The 16,815-nt window shown below is 39.6% G+C and overlaps 2 protein-coding genes across 5 annotated transcripts in view; both read right to left on the reverse strand.

Moving 5' to 3' along the window:
* UPP1 (uridine phosphorylase 1) overlaps nt 1-7,299 on the reverse strand; it is a 33,798-nt gene extending 26,499 nt beyond the window's left edge. The window contains exon 1 of the mRNA XM_019541154.1: nt 7,220-7,299. The gene's annotated coding sequence lies outside the window, so the exon portion shown is untranslated. The remainder of the gene's footprint in view (nt 1-7,219) is intronic.
* The window catches only part of CUNH7orf57 (chromosome unknown C7orf57 homolog), a 29,001-nt gene continuing 14,267 nt past the window's right edge, over nt 2,082-16,815 (reverse strand). The window contains exons 5-8 of one of the 4 annotated variants that reach the window (XM_019541187.1): nt 8,900-9,000; nt 7,220-7,356; nt 5,635-5,703; nt 2,082-3,831 (exon numbers count right to left, since the gene is read on the reverse strand). In XM_019541187.1, the coding sequence (XP_019396732.1) occupies nt 5,651-5,703; nt 7,220-7,356; nt 8,900-9,000 (291 nt within the window). In that variant the 3' untranslated portion in view covers nt 2,082-3,831; nt 5,635-5,650. Of the gene's footprint in view, nt 3,832-5,634; nt 5,704-6,631; nt 6,815-7,219; nt 7,357-8,899; nt 9,001-16,815 lie in introns of those variants that run through there. The other 3 variants (XM_019541166.1, XM_019541176.1, XM_019541196.1) reach the window with 3 other exon arrangements.

A 16,815-nucleotide genomic window follows, 5' to 3' on the forward strand; every position in this document is an offset into this window, starting at 1 on the left:
TGACCCCAGCTGACTTCCTGCCCTTTGGGCGGGGGGCTGGACTCGATGATCTTCCGAGGTCCCTTCCAGCCCTAATATCTATGAAATCTATCCTCAGAAGCACATCTCTTCCATTACCCTTTCCCCACTCCCTTCCCTGCAGCACCTTTCCCTGCTGTTCCTGGGGCAGGGAAAAGCTGATGTTACTCCTCCAGCTGCACTTAGCTGGGAACAGTGACAGTGAGAGCAGAGATGGGTGGAGGAATGAGTTCCCACTCCCTGCACCTGCTTCTAGGGGAGTGGGAATGGTGTAGGAACCCAGCCCCCAGTCCACTGACATCGCTGTCAGTGTTACTCAGTATAGCCCCTACTTAACTTAGCTGGAGGGCAGAAAGGCCTCTGAAGTTTGCTGCACCCCAGGCACAGCAGAGAAAGCAGTAGGGATAGGCAGAGGAGCATGGGGAGGAGAAAGGAAGGGAATGCCTTTGAGCATGGAGGGGAAAGGAAGGAGCAGGGAAAATTCTTACCTTCTTTAAAAAAGTCCCCAGAGGTTCCTACAGTCTCATCCGCCCTGTCCACATTGCTGGGTTGTGAGGGAGAAGGCTAGAAGAGGGGGTGCAGCCACTCCTGCAGACTGTATGGCTTCTCCCTCACCCCCTTTGCCAAATCCTGGATCCACCTCAGCAGGAAATATTAAAATTATAAAAGAGAACGCACAGTATAGAAAAGGAGGGCCCAATCATAATCCTTCCTCGCTTTGCAGCAATTCCCTTTTCCACATTAGTACTGGATGACTATGCGTATGTCCACACTAAGTCTTAAGTACCCCCCGGGTTGCCTCCCACTCCCACTTCACAAGCAAGTGCAGACGTTTGGTTCCCCAGGGACAAGTGGCAGTGGTACACCTTGCACTGAAGCTACTTGTCCTCAGGGAATGCCTGTGCCATGTGTACTTTGGAGCATGGCAAGTTACCCCAAGGGTGATAGGGGAGGCTGGGGCCAGCACTGTGCTGGCCCCAACAGCCTTATTGGGGTCCTGCTGCAGCTGTGGCAGTCCTGCTGGGTGGAGCCTGTCTGGGAGCTGCAGCATAACTCTGGGCAGCCCAGCTCTGCTTTTCAACAGCAGGCGCTGCCCATATGTGTGCTGCTCTGTTTTTTTCCCCATAGGGAAAAAAACGGAACAGTGTGTGCACCAGCAGCATGCCCTTGCAATGCAGAAGACACCTGACTGTGTGGTATGTGGCACTACAGATGTGTTTGTGGTACCACATACCACATGCGCGTGCTCGTCTGGACGTGCCCACAGAGTCCAAACCCAAAAAGGCTATAGTAAAGATGTTCAGGAGCCTTCAGATCATTAACCTACTGCTGACACTCTGAAACCCACACAGATGACAACCTCCAGAGTTATAGCAGGGCCATCTCCAAAACATCCCCATGCCTCATGGTTTAGGACATGTAAAGCAGAAAAAAGTAAGTGGTGCTTATTTTTTAGTCACAGCCATCCATGTGCATGTACATGGAGCACAGACATATTCGGTGTGCATTTTAACTACCTGAGGAACCAATTACCAGAATATTTAAAGAGGAAAACAATTCTTACCATTGATAAATAATAATTAAAAAAGCTTCAAAGATTTTGCTGTTAGATATCATAAAAGTTAAGCACCTTTGATTTGGAAAACTGTTTATAACTCTTCTTCCCTCATCTGTCTTCCCTTTAATATGTTCTGTGTCAGCTGAAAAGTGTTAAATTCCCAGAATTTCCATAAAGCTATGTGCAGTACTAATTTTGCTGAAAACTTTGTGTTATGTAACTGGTTTAATCTGCTTGCTATATGTAAAGAATTTCCCAACATAAATTATCTTTGGTCTAAAATAACTATTATTGGCATTAGACTTACCATGTTTCAGGCTGTTACATATTTCAGCTTCTTATATCTTTCTGTAATAAAGGACTCTTTTAGCACCCAATTTTATTTGGAGAAAAAAATTCTACATTTACTCTGACAACCATGGAGACCTCTGCAAAAGCATGAAAACAATTTGTCCAATGATATGTGAATTACAGGCCATAAGCAAATTGTCCTGAACTGAAATCATAACTTTTAACAAACATTTATTTGCATTCCTGTTACAAACAGCTTGTTACAACCTTTTCAACCTTTCTAAATAATTTAATTGCCTTAAAAATGCATTTCTTTATGTGTAATAGAAATGGGATTCCCTATTATGTGGACACTATAAAATGTATTACGTCCTTCTTAAGCCACTTCCATACATTTAAGCACTTTGATTTTGCAAATAATACAATGTTTAAGTATGTTGTTTGCCATTTATTTAGAAACCAGAACTAAATATATGGTTACATATATTTGAAATGAAAAATTAAATCCTGGCATCATTGAAGGCAACAGCAAGACTCCCATTGGTTTCAATAGGGATATAATTTTTACCAAAGTTTTTCGGTTATAAATTAGTAACAGATCCATCCTCATAACTGTGTCTAACCAACTTTCATGATAAGCTAATTTAATTTGCACTAAATTTGCAATATATTTTAATTCTTAAAAGACTCTATCCAGGCAGGTGTCTTTCCAGTAGTATGCTTACAATTTTCAGTTTGGGGTTAAGAAATGGATAATGTCCCGTGGGTGCATTCTGAAAGAAATAATCACATTTATATTCCTGTGGAATAAAAAAATATTTTTTCATAGGAAACATCTTAATAAAACAAATAAAAAATTATGCCCATCTTTTAGCAACATTTCCTCAGACGGACTCAACATATGTATATATGAAATTTGTTGGATAAGCCCTAGTTCAAACAGACATAAGAGCAAGATTCACATATTGAAAATGTACAGTATACTCTAGCTTTCATAGTGCCATCCTTACTGTTAATATACACTACTTTTTCAAAAAAATATAACATTTTTTCTTAACATTCAAGAATAGAGAAGTCTGGCATTAAATAGAATTTTGTTGACCCAGTCAAGACTTCAAGTCGGACAAAAATATTATTAAGATTTTAAGGCTCAAAGTGCAGACCACATCCATTGCTCAAACTGACATCATTTGCTCTACTGAACCACTCCTGTAGTGCAAAAGTATGATTTAGTTTTCTAAAGAATTTGCTGATTTAGTCTTCTCCCTACAGAAGTGCTACTGATCAAGCAAGTTCTTATACAGCAGGTATAGTCTTGCAGAACTCTTAAAAAAAGTCCTACATCTGGTCCAAGCACAGTTTTTTTGAATAGTGTAGCTTTTCAGTAAGGAATGTGTTCCCCCACTCCCTTAAACAGCTACACAGAACAATCCCTAATGTAAACATTGTTATACCTGTACAGTATAGCTACCAGGCATCATCCGTTACGGGAATATGCTATACCAGTATAACTGTGTACACATTAAGGGGTTGTATTTCTTGAATTATATTGGAATGGTGTTTGTGTGCAGCCAAGTCCTTTCAGCAAGTTGAAACAACTAGTCTAGTGGTACATTTGATGATAAAATCTTCAATGTTGTATGCTAAATCTACGTTAAACCCGACTTAAGTATAACAGAGGTAGCTATGACCTATGCACTTTAACATTTGCTGAAGTGAAGTGCCAAACCAAATTCATCTGTGGTATAAACCTATAAGGTAAACACAAGGGGTAAATTTTGCTACAATGGTTAGATACCTGCAATGAAACAGACATTAGTTTATAAATATAGACACTTGTTTCATAAGCCATCTCAAGCTTTACTCCTCTTGATGCTCTCTAAGTGTTCACATTTATTACATTCCTGAAGGTGCAACTTTCACTTGTCCTGTGTAGGTTGATTCGGGCTGGAATGTGTCTGAATCTGCAATTCAAAAGATGAGAGCACAAGTGACAACTTCTGTCATTTTAAAAAGGTATGGCCAAATGCTATAATATTTCCCTTTCCCGAAATCAAAAAATAGTCACAAACTCCAATTCTATTAGCTGACCAGGAGGAAAGAAAATACTTCATATAAAATCTGCAATGCACAAGCTAAGCACACATGCTCTGCAATGCTTCTTTTACTTGTTGCTTGTATTTAGCATGGTAGATAGCTGGTAAAGTACTAGCAAATAATGCTCATGTTAAGCGAGTAGCACATGGAGACTAAGACACTCATTAAGCCAGTTGGACTGGTCAGTGTGGGCTGCCCCCAGTACCTATGCAGAAATTCACTGAAGTCAATGGCTAGTGGAGATATGTAGCAGTAGATGCATCATTCTAGCCCGGTTTTATCAAAACTGACCATAAACGAACACACAGAACCCCAGAAGAAGTGAACTCTTGTTTCTTCTAGGCATATATACTCCCTATCTGGGCTTCCCAAATTGTGATATTGCCTCAGAATGACATCTGCTGTATTGTACCTGAAGGCCTTCATATTGTTAAAGAAAGGACAAGATGTGTCATTTAATTCAAATGTAAATTTTCAATTCGTTAGCAGAAGTCACTTTTTTCTGCATTAATTGCAGAGCTCTATCTTTGTAATGCTTCACTCTCCTATATACAAAGTTGAGTGGGATCACTACTGCTGCTAACTGCAGCTAACCAACAAGGAGGCTGGATACAAGATAACAAATAACAATGCGAGATAAGATAGACAAGGAGTTTGGTAAGGGAGGGAATGATAGACAGAAAAAGGAAACAAAAAGAGAAAGAGCAAGTACAAAATGAAAAGTAGAATTTATAATCCTAACCATGGTACCTTATATAATTTCCATATTGATTATTGTATGGAATACCAAACTGGGAAACAATATGTAAATGTAAATGAATCATACTGTGCAATACAACAGCTTCATTTCCCTTTCTAATTAATCTTGGAAAACTTAAAAAAGGTTATATTTCATGTGGGAGATATAATTTATAGCAATCAAGGAATCCCCACATCCTATGCTCTTTTAGATGTTTCTTTCCATGTTTGATACTCAGATTAATATTTTTGATGACAATAACTGTGTAATGTGAATTAAGAAGTGGGTGACATGACTGGAGACAATATCACCTCTCATTAAAGGTGGCAAATTAAGAACACCTCATGCTCACTGTCTCTCTCAGCTTCATTGAACACATGACACCTAACAAGCTGACTAGTTAGTTTAGGGCTATGGAACTTCAAAATCTCAGTATTTTCTGGCATCTTGCACAACACTAGTCAGTGTGACATGTTCACAGAGTCCCTTCATTTATTATGTTAGGTTTTTTGAGGGACTGTTGCCATTTAAACATGGTATAGCCGTTTCCCCCAAGAGCACATTACAAATGTGCATTGATATAATAGGTGACCATGTCATGTCTGAAATTATGAATTATAGCCTTCCCAAACCTGAGCCTTGTGAAAGGGGAGAAGATGTACTCCTGCAATAGTACTGACTGGCAGCAATAAGCCTTTGAAAGGGTTCAGGACCAGCGTGAAGGGGATAAGACTAAACTACACATTTGGGGCTAGTCAACACTTTTAGCAGTACTAGTGGACACCTCTCCTTCGCACAGAGTATATCTGAACCTGTGCAGATGTGATGAGCATACAAGGGCAATAATGGGATAAGAAGCAAGCATGATCTTATTCTAACTCAATCTAACAACATGTAGAAAAAAGAATTCAGGATACTATATAAAACTTACAGAATTTTCATCTTTTTCATATTATGCCTGTCCTTCCTTTCTCTCTCTCATTTGGTTGATTTTTCAATTCTATTTCAAGTTATATAAAAAGAAAATCAATTAAAAATTGAAAAAAGGAAATCAACACAATTAGCTATTACCCTGAATTTCTTGCATCACTGTGAAGCAATATTTAGCTGCACGTACTTTGAGTCAGAAATGGTTGGGTCAAGCTACCTTATTTAAGATTCAAAACAAATTTTTTTTAAAAGTACAGAAGAGCAAGAATATTTTAGTCTGATTCAGTTTATACACTTGTCCTTTATTTCTTGAGGTGCTCTCTGCTGGACTCATGCACAAGTCTGCCTTACTAATTAATTTGAAAGTCTGAGAATCCTGAAATCCTTAGCATTACCTCCCAAAAATTTTGGGGAAAAAATATTAATGCACAAAATGTAAGATAGAATCAAAAGACAAAGGTTATCAAAAGATTGACCATCAATTTGTTTGCAACTTGTTAGGAAAAGTTGGCTTTAGGCTTCTTGGTTGATTAATGAGGTCTTTAATTCTCACGGGATAATTGTGGGTTCTGCATGTATAAGCATAGGGGGTGCATACATCTGAGTTTGAAGAGTTGCTTCTCAGGCTGGGCACCTATTTCAGATCGAGACTAAGATTAATGTAATAACAATAAAAGCATAAGAAGTAAGTATTGGTAGCAAGATCAAGACCATGCTACACATATTTTTAGATTTGGCTGTTAGGAATATCCTTATTCACAAATATGGTAAAGACATATATTAAAAAACCCATAAACATTTATTAATAAAAGGTAATGATGTAAAATAATTAAGATGCATAAATGAAATAAACATAATTAGATACATAAATGAATAAATATACAGCAAAATCTCTGTTATCCAATGGGAATGGGAGATGCCAGTTAACCAAATATGCTGGTTAATAAAATGTGCACCATTTGGTGCACTCCCTGGCGTCACTGTGCTGGCGTCCATGCAGTCTGCTTTGCCCTGCACAGGCTACTTTGCTTTGGGCCGTGGGCCAAGGAAATGAAGGAGAAGAACTCTGCTTGCGGCAGCAAAACCAGAAGTGGGACTTCTGGTTTTGCTTTTGCCGCGTCCCTCGGATGTCGGTTAGTGGAGCTCTCTGGTTGATAAAGTGCCGGATAACACAGCTTTTGCTGTATAAACAAAAATAAACATAAATATCTTTGAAACAGAAAGTATTAAATATTCAGATTTAAGATATGGCAATTCCTTAGCCCCTTCAAGTATCAGTAAACCAGAAATGTTTGTTATGCTTCTAAAGTATATGGAGAAGTCATACAAGTGGGAGGCAATAGAGATTACTTGTAAAGGGCTAGCAAAATACTTAGAAATGTTGCTAACTCTTAAGGGAAAAAACAGTTTATAAAACGGAAATGAAATATAAAAATCTGGGACTCTAGGCCTACATCATTTTTGTGTTTAATTAATATTAATTATGTTAAAAACAAGATATATACAAGTTGCTAGGACTAATCCTGGCTGGTAGCTTGAAATAACTGATAAATTAAGAAAAAAAAAATAGTTGCAAAATGCGATACCTTCAGGTTGCCCATTATTTTTTGGTGTTTGCTGACCCTTTTTCTCCCCTTCATCATGTTGCTGAATCTGGTCATTGCCGTAACCATTACTGATCAGTTTACTGAAGTTTACTGGTTCACCGTTTTTCTGAACAGGCCTGCAAGCACACACACATACACACACAGAAATTATGGGGAGGAAAAAAAAAAATCAAAACCTTAAAAAGGGATGAATAGCAAACTTCTTAACTTACAAAAAGTATTCTCTTTTCCTAAGATTTAGCTTATACTATTTATTTTTCAAGTGCTTAAATAGCATAACATTAATTTAATATGAATTTTAGAAAAATATTCTAACACTTGAATAAATGTTCAGATAACAAATAACATTTATTTATCATCACCACAGAGAAAATGCAGCAGTCCTCTGTCATGCAAAACTCAATAGGCATTTTGACTGACAAGGTTACAAACATTTTGCTCCAAAACAGCAAGGTAAACAGTTACATGAAAGATAAAATTAATAGCTATCAGTGCATATGCCATGTTACCATTACAATATACATCATAGCTATATCCAATATAGTGAACACAGACCCTTAAGACATGATCTCACAACCTTGGATGCAAATAATTTTGTGTAAGCAATGCCTCCCATTTCAAAGAGTCTACATATGTGTAACATTTGAGGGACTTGGGCTTTAGAATAGTTGGGGAAATGAGATAAAGTGACAAGGTAGTTCATGTCATGAATGAAAAATTTAACCAAATACAAGTCACATTAGAAAACCTAAGATTCCTAAGTAATATTAACTCTATAGCCAGATCTGTACAGCACACTTAACTTTCCCTGATAAACTTTCTGTTTACCTTAAAGCTCATTGTGCTGCTCTAAGTGGACTCCTCTGACACCAGAACCAATCAGCTTGGAACTTTGGGTGGGTGACAATGCCCATTAGCCAGCCCCCTAACTAACCAACCCACATACACAAAAATGGAAAAATGCTTCAAGTTTAGAAAGCAAACTGCCTGGAGAAACTCCCAATGGTTGAGGATGCCACATTGTTGGGTACTAAGTTTACTGTATGGACATATTCAGGTACTGCAGGAATATAACATTTTCTATTCCTTTTTTTTGCATTTAAATAGAAATTTTAAAATGAATTAATTTACACTATTTAGGAACATTCTATAAAACTGCTATCTGGGTACATCTACACAAGACATTTACTGCGGAGTGGACTAATTCGCTCTGCAGTAAATGTTGCATATGTGCCCCTATTAGGCTGGAGTAAGCAAACTGACTCATGGTTTATATTTTGTATTAATATACTGAGCACCAAAATAAGCACAATTAAAGTGCTTTTTTTTTTTTAAACAACAATAAACTTCAGTGGAATAGAATACTTATTATTCTGGAAATCTAAACATTTTGAATATTTATGCTTATATTTACAAATTTAAGGTCATTTAATACTGTATTTCTAAAATTCAGAACCACATTTTAAAGTTATTTATAAAACTATTTGACCACATCCATATAGCAAATGTAGTTTCATGGCAAGTTACAGAAGTGAGTGATACACCACAGATGAAAGTCATGCTCCCAACAAAACACTCATACACTGAGTCAAGTTACTCATATGCATTAATGTTTATGAGGATCAGGAGCTTAGTGACTACTATGTTTCTACTACTTACATAGGTGGAAAGTAAAGCCTATTTCCCTCATGGAATTCCTTATTTGTAGGAGCATTCTGCATTCTGTTGGGGTACTTAGGTTTTATAGCAGGAAGCTTTACCTGTGTTAGAGAGAGATTAATTTAATGCAAATGGTTATGGTTAAAAATAAGTATAATTGGGGGATATTACAGCATTACTTTTGTGGCCTTGGATGTCTTCAGTATCTGCATTCTCCAAGGTATGAACAGTAATTATAGGGAAGTACAGGGAGTACTGACATTTATGAAAAAACATTACTTCTTTTTACTTTCATATCTGTGGGTATATTAACATTTTTTTCAGTATGACACATCTACAAAATGTGCTGAGCCATGGGCAACTGGTGCCTCCTGAGTCTGGGGAGGGAGAGGGGTCCCCCAGTGGCCAGTCAGCGACCAGGGGAGGAGGGCTGGTCCCCTGTGCCCTCCCTATGTGTCGCCCATGTGCTGAGCTATAAACACTACTGACACCACAAGAGCTGTAGTGGATTTCAAAACTAAGCTGCAAAATTCAATTTTAGCAGTTAGATTCAAATTATAGCTCAGTACATCACATGGAAGTGATAAGACAATCTTAGGTAAAATCCTGCAATAAAAAGCAAAGAACCACCTCCAAAAAGGGTATCTGGGTGCCTAGTTCCTATTTAGGTGCCTGTAGTTTTCCTCCCTGTGTTACTTGGCAGGCAGGCAGCAGAGTTACAGGGCTACAGAGCCCTAGGCTGCAGACCCCCCTCAGATAAGCTGATTAGCTGACAGAACTTAGAGGGCTGATGAAGTAATTAACCCCAGCACTGAATTAATGGAAGGCAGCTGCCTGGAAGGGGGAGAGCCAGACTGGAGATATCAACAGAGCTCCAGGGCTAGAATTGGAACTTCTGGCCCTGATCCCTGGAGAGGAATGAGTTCTGCAGAAAGGCCCATGTGCAACCAAGGGGTCTTTGCATTGTATTGGGTTTTTTAGGTTACTGTTTAAGGCCAGGAGGCACGGAATTGGTTGAAAGGGTGGTTCAGGGAGGCACCATAGTTTTGTCTGCTAGACTGCCAAGACCTGTGTGCTGTGAGCAAGGGCTGGAGAACTCAGTGGACTCAACTGAGGCAGAAAGAGGGAATCGCCTGAGGAAGTCACTCTGGTGGCTTAAGAGCCACCTCCCAAACATCCATTACATCAAGGAGTGGCAGGAAATAGCAGGCCAGAACCCTGAGAAGCCAGAGTGGGAGTTGGGATCACTGAGGCCAGTAGAAGGCACCACTACTGCCTTGGGCACCTGAAGTCTCATTATAGTGCCTAAACTCCTACTGAAATTACATAAATACCTGTTGGAAATCTGTCCTAAAGATTCCAATGATTTCAATACAGAGAGATAGAGATAGCGAGCCTGAGCCATGTGATTCTAGTCAGGCGCAGGGTGGTACCTTACAGACTAAATGGTTCAGTGAGACATAAACTTTTGTAGGCAACAGCCTACTCCATCAGATGCTAGGTTTTCAGTATTCCTTAACATCTGATAAAGTAGGTTTTCAGCTATGAAATTTTGTGCGTCTTTGAACCAATTAGCATATTTTCTCGCATATGAACAACACCTTTTTCTCCAAAACCAATTGACATCATATGTGAGGAAAAGGCCTCTCCATGGCTCTGAAAATGTTTATGTACAGCAGTGGCAGTGTTAACTGCTGTGGCTCCAGGAGTTATGGCAATTAACACTACCTTCTGCTCCCTCCTTTCCTTGCCCTCCATCACCTAATTTCCAGACCCCCCCCACCCCAACCACATGCCAGATTGGGCTGGTGTGTGGGGCTGGCCTACCACTAGACTTGGTTCACCAGGTCAGTCCCAGCTCATGGCCCCAGACCTGGTGTGCAAGTCCCACCCCACGTGCTGCCTCCAGAGCTATGTACTAGGTTGGACTCAGCACACTGAATGTGGGATCAGGCATTGACTTCAAGTGCTGACACAGCTGACATAATGGCATGCAGCACCTAACACCACTGTTATATTAATACAAAAATTTGAAGACTGAATGATCAAAAAGTGAAATATTGCTAGATAAATTAACTGTATGTTATTTGGCATAAAGGTACATAGTATTAAAGTGCATCTGTTTCTTACAATAGAAATATTTATATCAAAATTAACAAAATTGTAAAGTTATAGTAAGTATAAGAAACTGCAACTGGATTGAAACCACTAAAATACAATTTATTTCTATATAGTTGCATTGATAGCAAAATACCACTGATGCAGTTCTAAAATAAATGCATCTTATTCTGACAAATGACAGCAAATTACAGATATTTTAGAGAATATTTGCAGATGTGGAATGGGAGTTAGGAAGACTGTAATAAAATTTTAAAAAGGTTAAGTATAGACTCCTGAAAAGGACATAAAACCAATAAGGGAAAGAAGCATAAAGTCCTAATGACTTTAGCAGTGATAGCCTTTTACCCAGGATCAAGAAATCAAGGGTCTGGTAATGAGTAAGGATATGTGCTATTACAGTACAGAAAAAATAAAAACCACAGATAGAAGAGCTGAGGCTGAGGAAGATGATTTTAGATTTTTTTTAATAATAAAAAACTACATGAACAATGGTGTAGTTTCATAACAGTATATAGAAAAACCTTGAGCACCTTAACAAACCCAGAAGCATAAACCCCCCCAACACATACAAACAAACAAAAACAACCCCTTTTAGCTACACAGAGCTGCTCTCCTACTCCATGAAGCATTAAAAACAATTGACACTTAATTTTTCTAATTAATTTGCCTATGTGTTCTATTGCAATGCATGTTGCATGATTCCACAACCAGTGTTATACTTCAGAAATATGAGCTTTCAGATGCAAAGTATCTTATAACTTCCAAAAACTACCATTTCATGTTTTTACTGTTTCAGGTTATAATCAAGGTTCAGAACTATTCAGAGACGATTGATACATTTTGATAATAATATGTTTTATATATTAACATTATACTGAGCAGAGCAATGCTTGGAACACAAAGCACCACAGAAACACAACTTTGATTTGATCTTGTCTGCATCTGCATGGGGACCTAATAGTATGCATTGGATGCAATTAAACAGTTAATCATGTCTTAAAGATTGAGTAGGCCACACATTCAGGGGATAGATGCAATAAAACAGGAAACCAGCTTCAAAGTTATTACACAAAATATGTGCAATAATTTTGCAGCTGGTTTCTGTTGTATCTTAAAGTGAAAGTGTGGCAGGGACCACTCCAGAGGTCAAGCCCCAGAGCAGTCCCAATCACCTGATAATCAGCTGATAGGGATGGCCCCGGGGCTCAGACCCTGGGGTGGTCCCTTCCAGCCAACTGAATATCAGAATGGCCCAGATCCTGCTGACAATCAGCTGATTGGGACCACCCCAGGGTAGTTCAATAGGCAGATCATGGGCAGATCAGGACTTCCAGAGGAGTTGAGCCACAGGACAGTCTCAATTTGCCCATGATCATCTGGCTTGCTCCTGGGGACACACAGGGGCTTGAACAGCCCTAGAGGTCCCCAGAACCAGCCAATGATCAGTTAACTGTCATGCACCAAATCTGTTGATGCAGGAGGAGCCTGAGATTGTGCTCCCAGGCTGCTTCTGCACAAGTAATATGGTGCAATTGAGATATGATCCCCAGTTCCCACAACTGTGCCCCCTGACATGCACGGTGGGAGGCATAACTGTTGAGATCTAGGATCAGATCACATGCCTTGAAGTGAATGTTTGTCAGGGGCCTTAGTGGCAGCAGGAAAGAGATGAGAATCTGTGTTGACAATGAGAACATGCTGGAATATAGCATAGAAAAGGAAAAGGAAGCCTAAGTAAATACAAAAGTAGAACAGGAAGACCTAGAATGCAGAGGTGAGCAAAAGATTGTCATGTAAATAAATAAAAAAAACCAACAGCCATACTGCAGAGGAAGGCCAAGGAATAATTCAGTAATTTGGTCCCTAAAGCTCTGAAAACCATTCCTGTTTATGGGTATGAAAAGCTAGAAGACTATTTTACCATACCTAGTTTTATATCCAGACTTTGATTAACACAGATACTTGTGGTATTTTTATGGCTAAATTTGATAATTTTTACTTACACACATTTTGTGAGGAAACATAATGCCAAGCACATTTCATGTAATCAGAGTTCCTTAAATTAAAAATGAATGGAAAAGCTACATTTTAAGTTAGAAAAACAATTCATTCTTAATTTTAGGGAAATGTGAATTCATTTTTTAGAAGTAGGATTTAAGTAGAAAAATAAAATTCCTCTTTCTTCTGTATCAGAGGTTTCTTCAACTGCTTTTAGTGGCAAAGAAACTTGAAATCCTCTGAGGCTACAAATGGATATTGCCAAATGAAGCAAATCCGCTGTGCTGCGATGCGATGTAATGAGCTTCATTGAGCAAAATGCACTTCACCTCTTGTCCCACCCATTGATGCTGTGGGACAAGGGGCAATGTGTTCTTCCGAGATTTGAGAGGCTTGCTCCTGTAAACCCCAGGAATTTCTGGGCAAGATCTAGCTGTAAGAGCACCTGCCCATCTTTCCCCACTTACCCAGAGCTACACCCACAATCTCGGGGGGGGGCGGTGTATAGGCAGGCAGGGGAAAAAGTGGGCCTTTCCCTGCTTACCAGACCTGCCCCTGGAATCTCCAGGGGATCCATCTGAGTAAATGGGGAGTGTTGGGTAAGCAGGTCCCAGAGTGGGGGCATGGGGTTCCAAGGATCCTCTGGGTCCTTTACCTCCAGGCTGGGACTCACGTGAGCTTTCCCTACTCATAGAGATGCTCCCCTGGAGACCCCAAGGTGTGTATCCATAAGCAGGGAATCTCAACTTCACCATATACAGAAAGACACCCCAAGATTCCCTCAGGTGTCCCTCTGCAAGCAGGGAAAGCCAGACTGGTGCTCCAGGGCCTTGAGGAGTCTTCAAGCCCCTACAGCACCTGCCTGCGGCAGCTGGAGACTGCAGGCAGCTCAGGCTGCCTTCACTCTCCCACCATAGAGCTACAAGACATCTACTTCAATAAAGCAGCACATTTTATTACTACTTTTTGTCATGCCACTGATTTTTCCTCTGATGTGGCCCAACAGAAGATAGGGATGTCTATTTGCTTACTATTTGTGCTGGCACAAAATTTTATGGTGGCACGTGTAATGTCAGGCAATGTCTGTTTCTCCCTTGTAAAAGTCATTCAGACAGCAAATAGAGAAGAAAAGCAGTCTCCAGGGTTTCTGAGACAACAGCCACTATAGCAACAACAGAGAGAAACAAAGCTGAGGAGCAACCAACTGCCACTTGCTTTCTGCTAATGCACACAGTTATTTATTTGTGAAGTAGTAATTGCTCTGGTTCATGCTTGTTTTCTGTATGTTCTGTTCTAGTTTCCCATGCCAGGTACTTTAATTTTATTCAAAGGGATATTGATAACTTTAAAAATATTGTAAATAAATGTTTTTACCTATTTCTAGTAATAGTTTTCATTACTAAGAAAAGGTATTGTTAAATACTTACTTTCCTTTCCATATGTTCTACCTATTATTATGCTTCTCCTACCTCAGACAATGATGAATTAAGCTGGTTTCAATGCATGAAATTTGCTCCTACGTAGAGAGTCAGCACTATGTGATATGTGATATTTAAGTGATACAGGGCATGTCTGCAGGAGACAGTGACTGTGCAGTAGCCTGATACTACTACCCAGTAGCATCGTATGGCAAAAACCATGCTGAGATGCTATTGCACAGTAGTATTAGGCTACTGTGCAGTAGCACCACTTAAAAGGTGTTTTCCAGCCCTACTGCACAGTAACTGCAGTTACTGCACATTTAGTTAGTACTTGCTTATGCTAAATGTGCAGTAATCACTCACATCTCACATAGATGTACCCACAGAAAACTTGTGCTGGCTATTTACAACAGGGTGCTTCACACATTTTTTATTGTAATTTTCACTTATTACTCAATATTTGGTCTTCAAACATCACCTGGAAATGGCTTCTAAACAACTGTCCTCACTAAGGTTTTAAAAATAGTAAAAATCTGTCCTTAAATCAGGTGGGAAGATTTGGGTATGCATTTTGTGACCAGTTTGTCTTGCTGATGTGCAAAAGTGTTCATTCAGGTTATGCCTTCACTGCAGGGTAGCTTGGGAGGGTTACCAGTTACCAAGAGGGGCAACACAGCAAACTGTCATGACTCCCAAACAGCTGCGAAGGCTATATCTCCTGCTAAGCCAGCTAACTTGAGTTTTTAATATATACTGCACCAAAATTAAGGGTTTGTGTATGGACACAGCCTGAGTTAGAAGTAACACTTAGAAGATGAGTTTAACCTTCAAGTGAAAACAAACCATCTGAGGCATTTAAATTTTCTACAACTAAATGGTACATGAAATCTACATATCATTGTTAAGCATCTGTATTGTCATCTCTGATATTATACTAACCCTTCCCATGTGTTAAATATAAAATAGCTGAATTTAAGATTTGGTTTTAGCATGCAGAATGAAAGAGAGGAAGAAATCTGAGCAAACAGTGACTCAAACAGCTTTAGTAATATTTAGTAAATCTCCAATTCGGTGTACATGTACTACTTACATCTATGGTTTCTTACATTACTCTTTAGAGAATTCCAAAACTAGTTTCAAATAACATGTGACCTCATAACTAAATGCTAAGGAAGTTTAAATTCAGAGTTTACTGTATTAATCATAGTCATTGAGGAAGGCAGTTTTCTTCTTCCATGGCATGGCACTAAGGGCAATTCCAAAAAAAGATTCAAGATGACCGGTTCCCAGAGCAGAAACCAGAGTTTTTAACTAGGCACTTTAACTCCTTCTGCAATGTGTGAGAATAGTTGCCACAAAATAGGACTGACAAAAAAACCCAGGATACTGAGTGGGCAGCTGTTTAAACTAACTAGTGGAAAACACAGGAATAAGTCTAAAAACTTGCCTCTTTCTAGGGCTCAGGTATCTTCACTCAGGATTCATTGTCTGGAAGTCTGTGTTTGAAAGTAGGCCTACGTCTCCCAAAAAATGAACAAAGGTTTGTTCTTTCTTTCAAAATAAGGCTGCTGATGCTGCTGTTTCTGTATTTTATTCAATGACCAGTGGCCTAACTGGGAGGGGGTGGGGGAGTGGAAGGGAGGCATAAAGGGAACAGCCACCCCAAGCCCTGATTTGGGGCAGAGGGTGAAAAAAATCGGTCGCTGCTGGCAGCCCTGCATTCAGTCACAAACAGGGTGGCAACTGGAAGCTGCTGCTTCCACTTTGCCTTAGGTGCCCAAGTGTGTCCTTGCACTGCTGCCAATTACCATTTTTTATGAAAACACAAAGCCACATGCTAGGTCTGCCCTAACCAGTAAGTTAGAAAATCATGCTCACTTTTGTGGCCTTTCTTCCTAGCCCAATGATTCTTTTAGGCACCCCCAGAAGCATGTCAGTCTTAATAGGACTGAGCAGGTCAGTATCTATATAATGCCTAATCCCCATCAGGATCCATTAGTGCCTGAACCTTTCATTTAACAGGTCAGTGGCTAGAACACTCACCAGGATGTGGGAGACCTAGGTTATTTTCCTCTTCTGCCTGATAGTCATATTGATATATCTGACCTCCCTAGAAAGCATTCTAACTACCAATGTATAGGTTATTCTGAGGTGAGGTCACTTGTTCCCTGCTATTCCATTTTGTCTGAATTGCATTAGAACAGTGGTGGGCAAAATATGGCGTGGAGCCTCTAAAAAATTTAGAAAATTAGTATTTATCTGCCCCGGCTCCTGTTAAAGATGCCACGGAGCCAGTTTTCCAGCCAGCAGATCATGATGGACCCAAGGCCACAATTGGCCGGTTTCACCAAGAGGTGATCATGGGATTCCATGATC

Source organism: Crocodylus porosus, unplaced genomic scaffold (genome assembly GCF_001723895.1).
Source record: "Crocodylus porosus isolate Cpor-Errol unplaced genomic scaffold, CroPor_comp1, whole genome shotgun sequence".
Taxonomy (NCBI): domain Eukaryota; kingdom Metazoa; phylum Chordata; order Crocodylia; family Crocodylidae; genus Crocodylus; species Crocodylus porosus.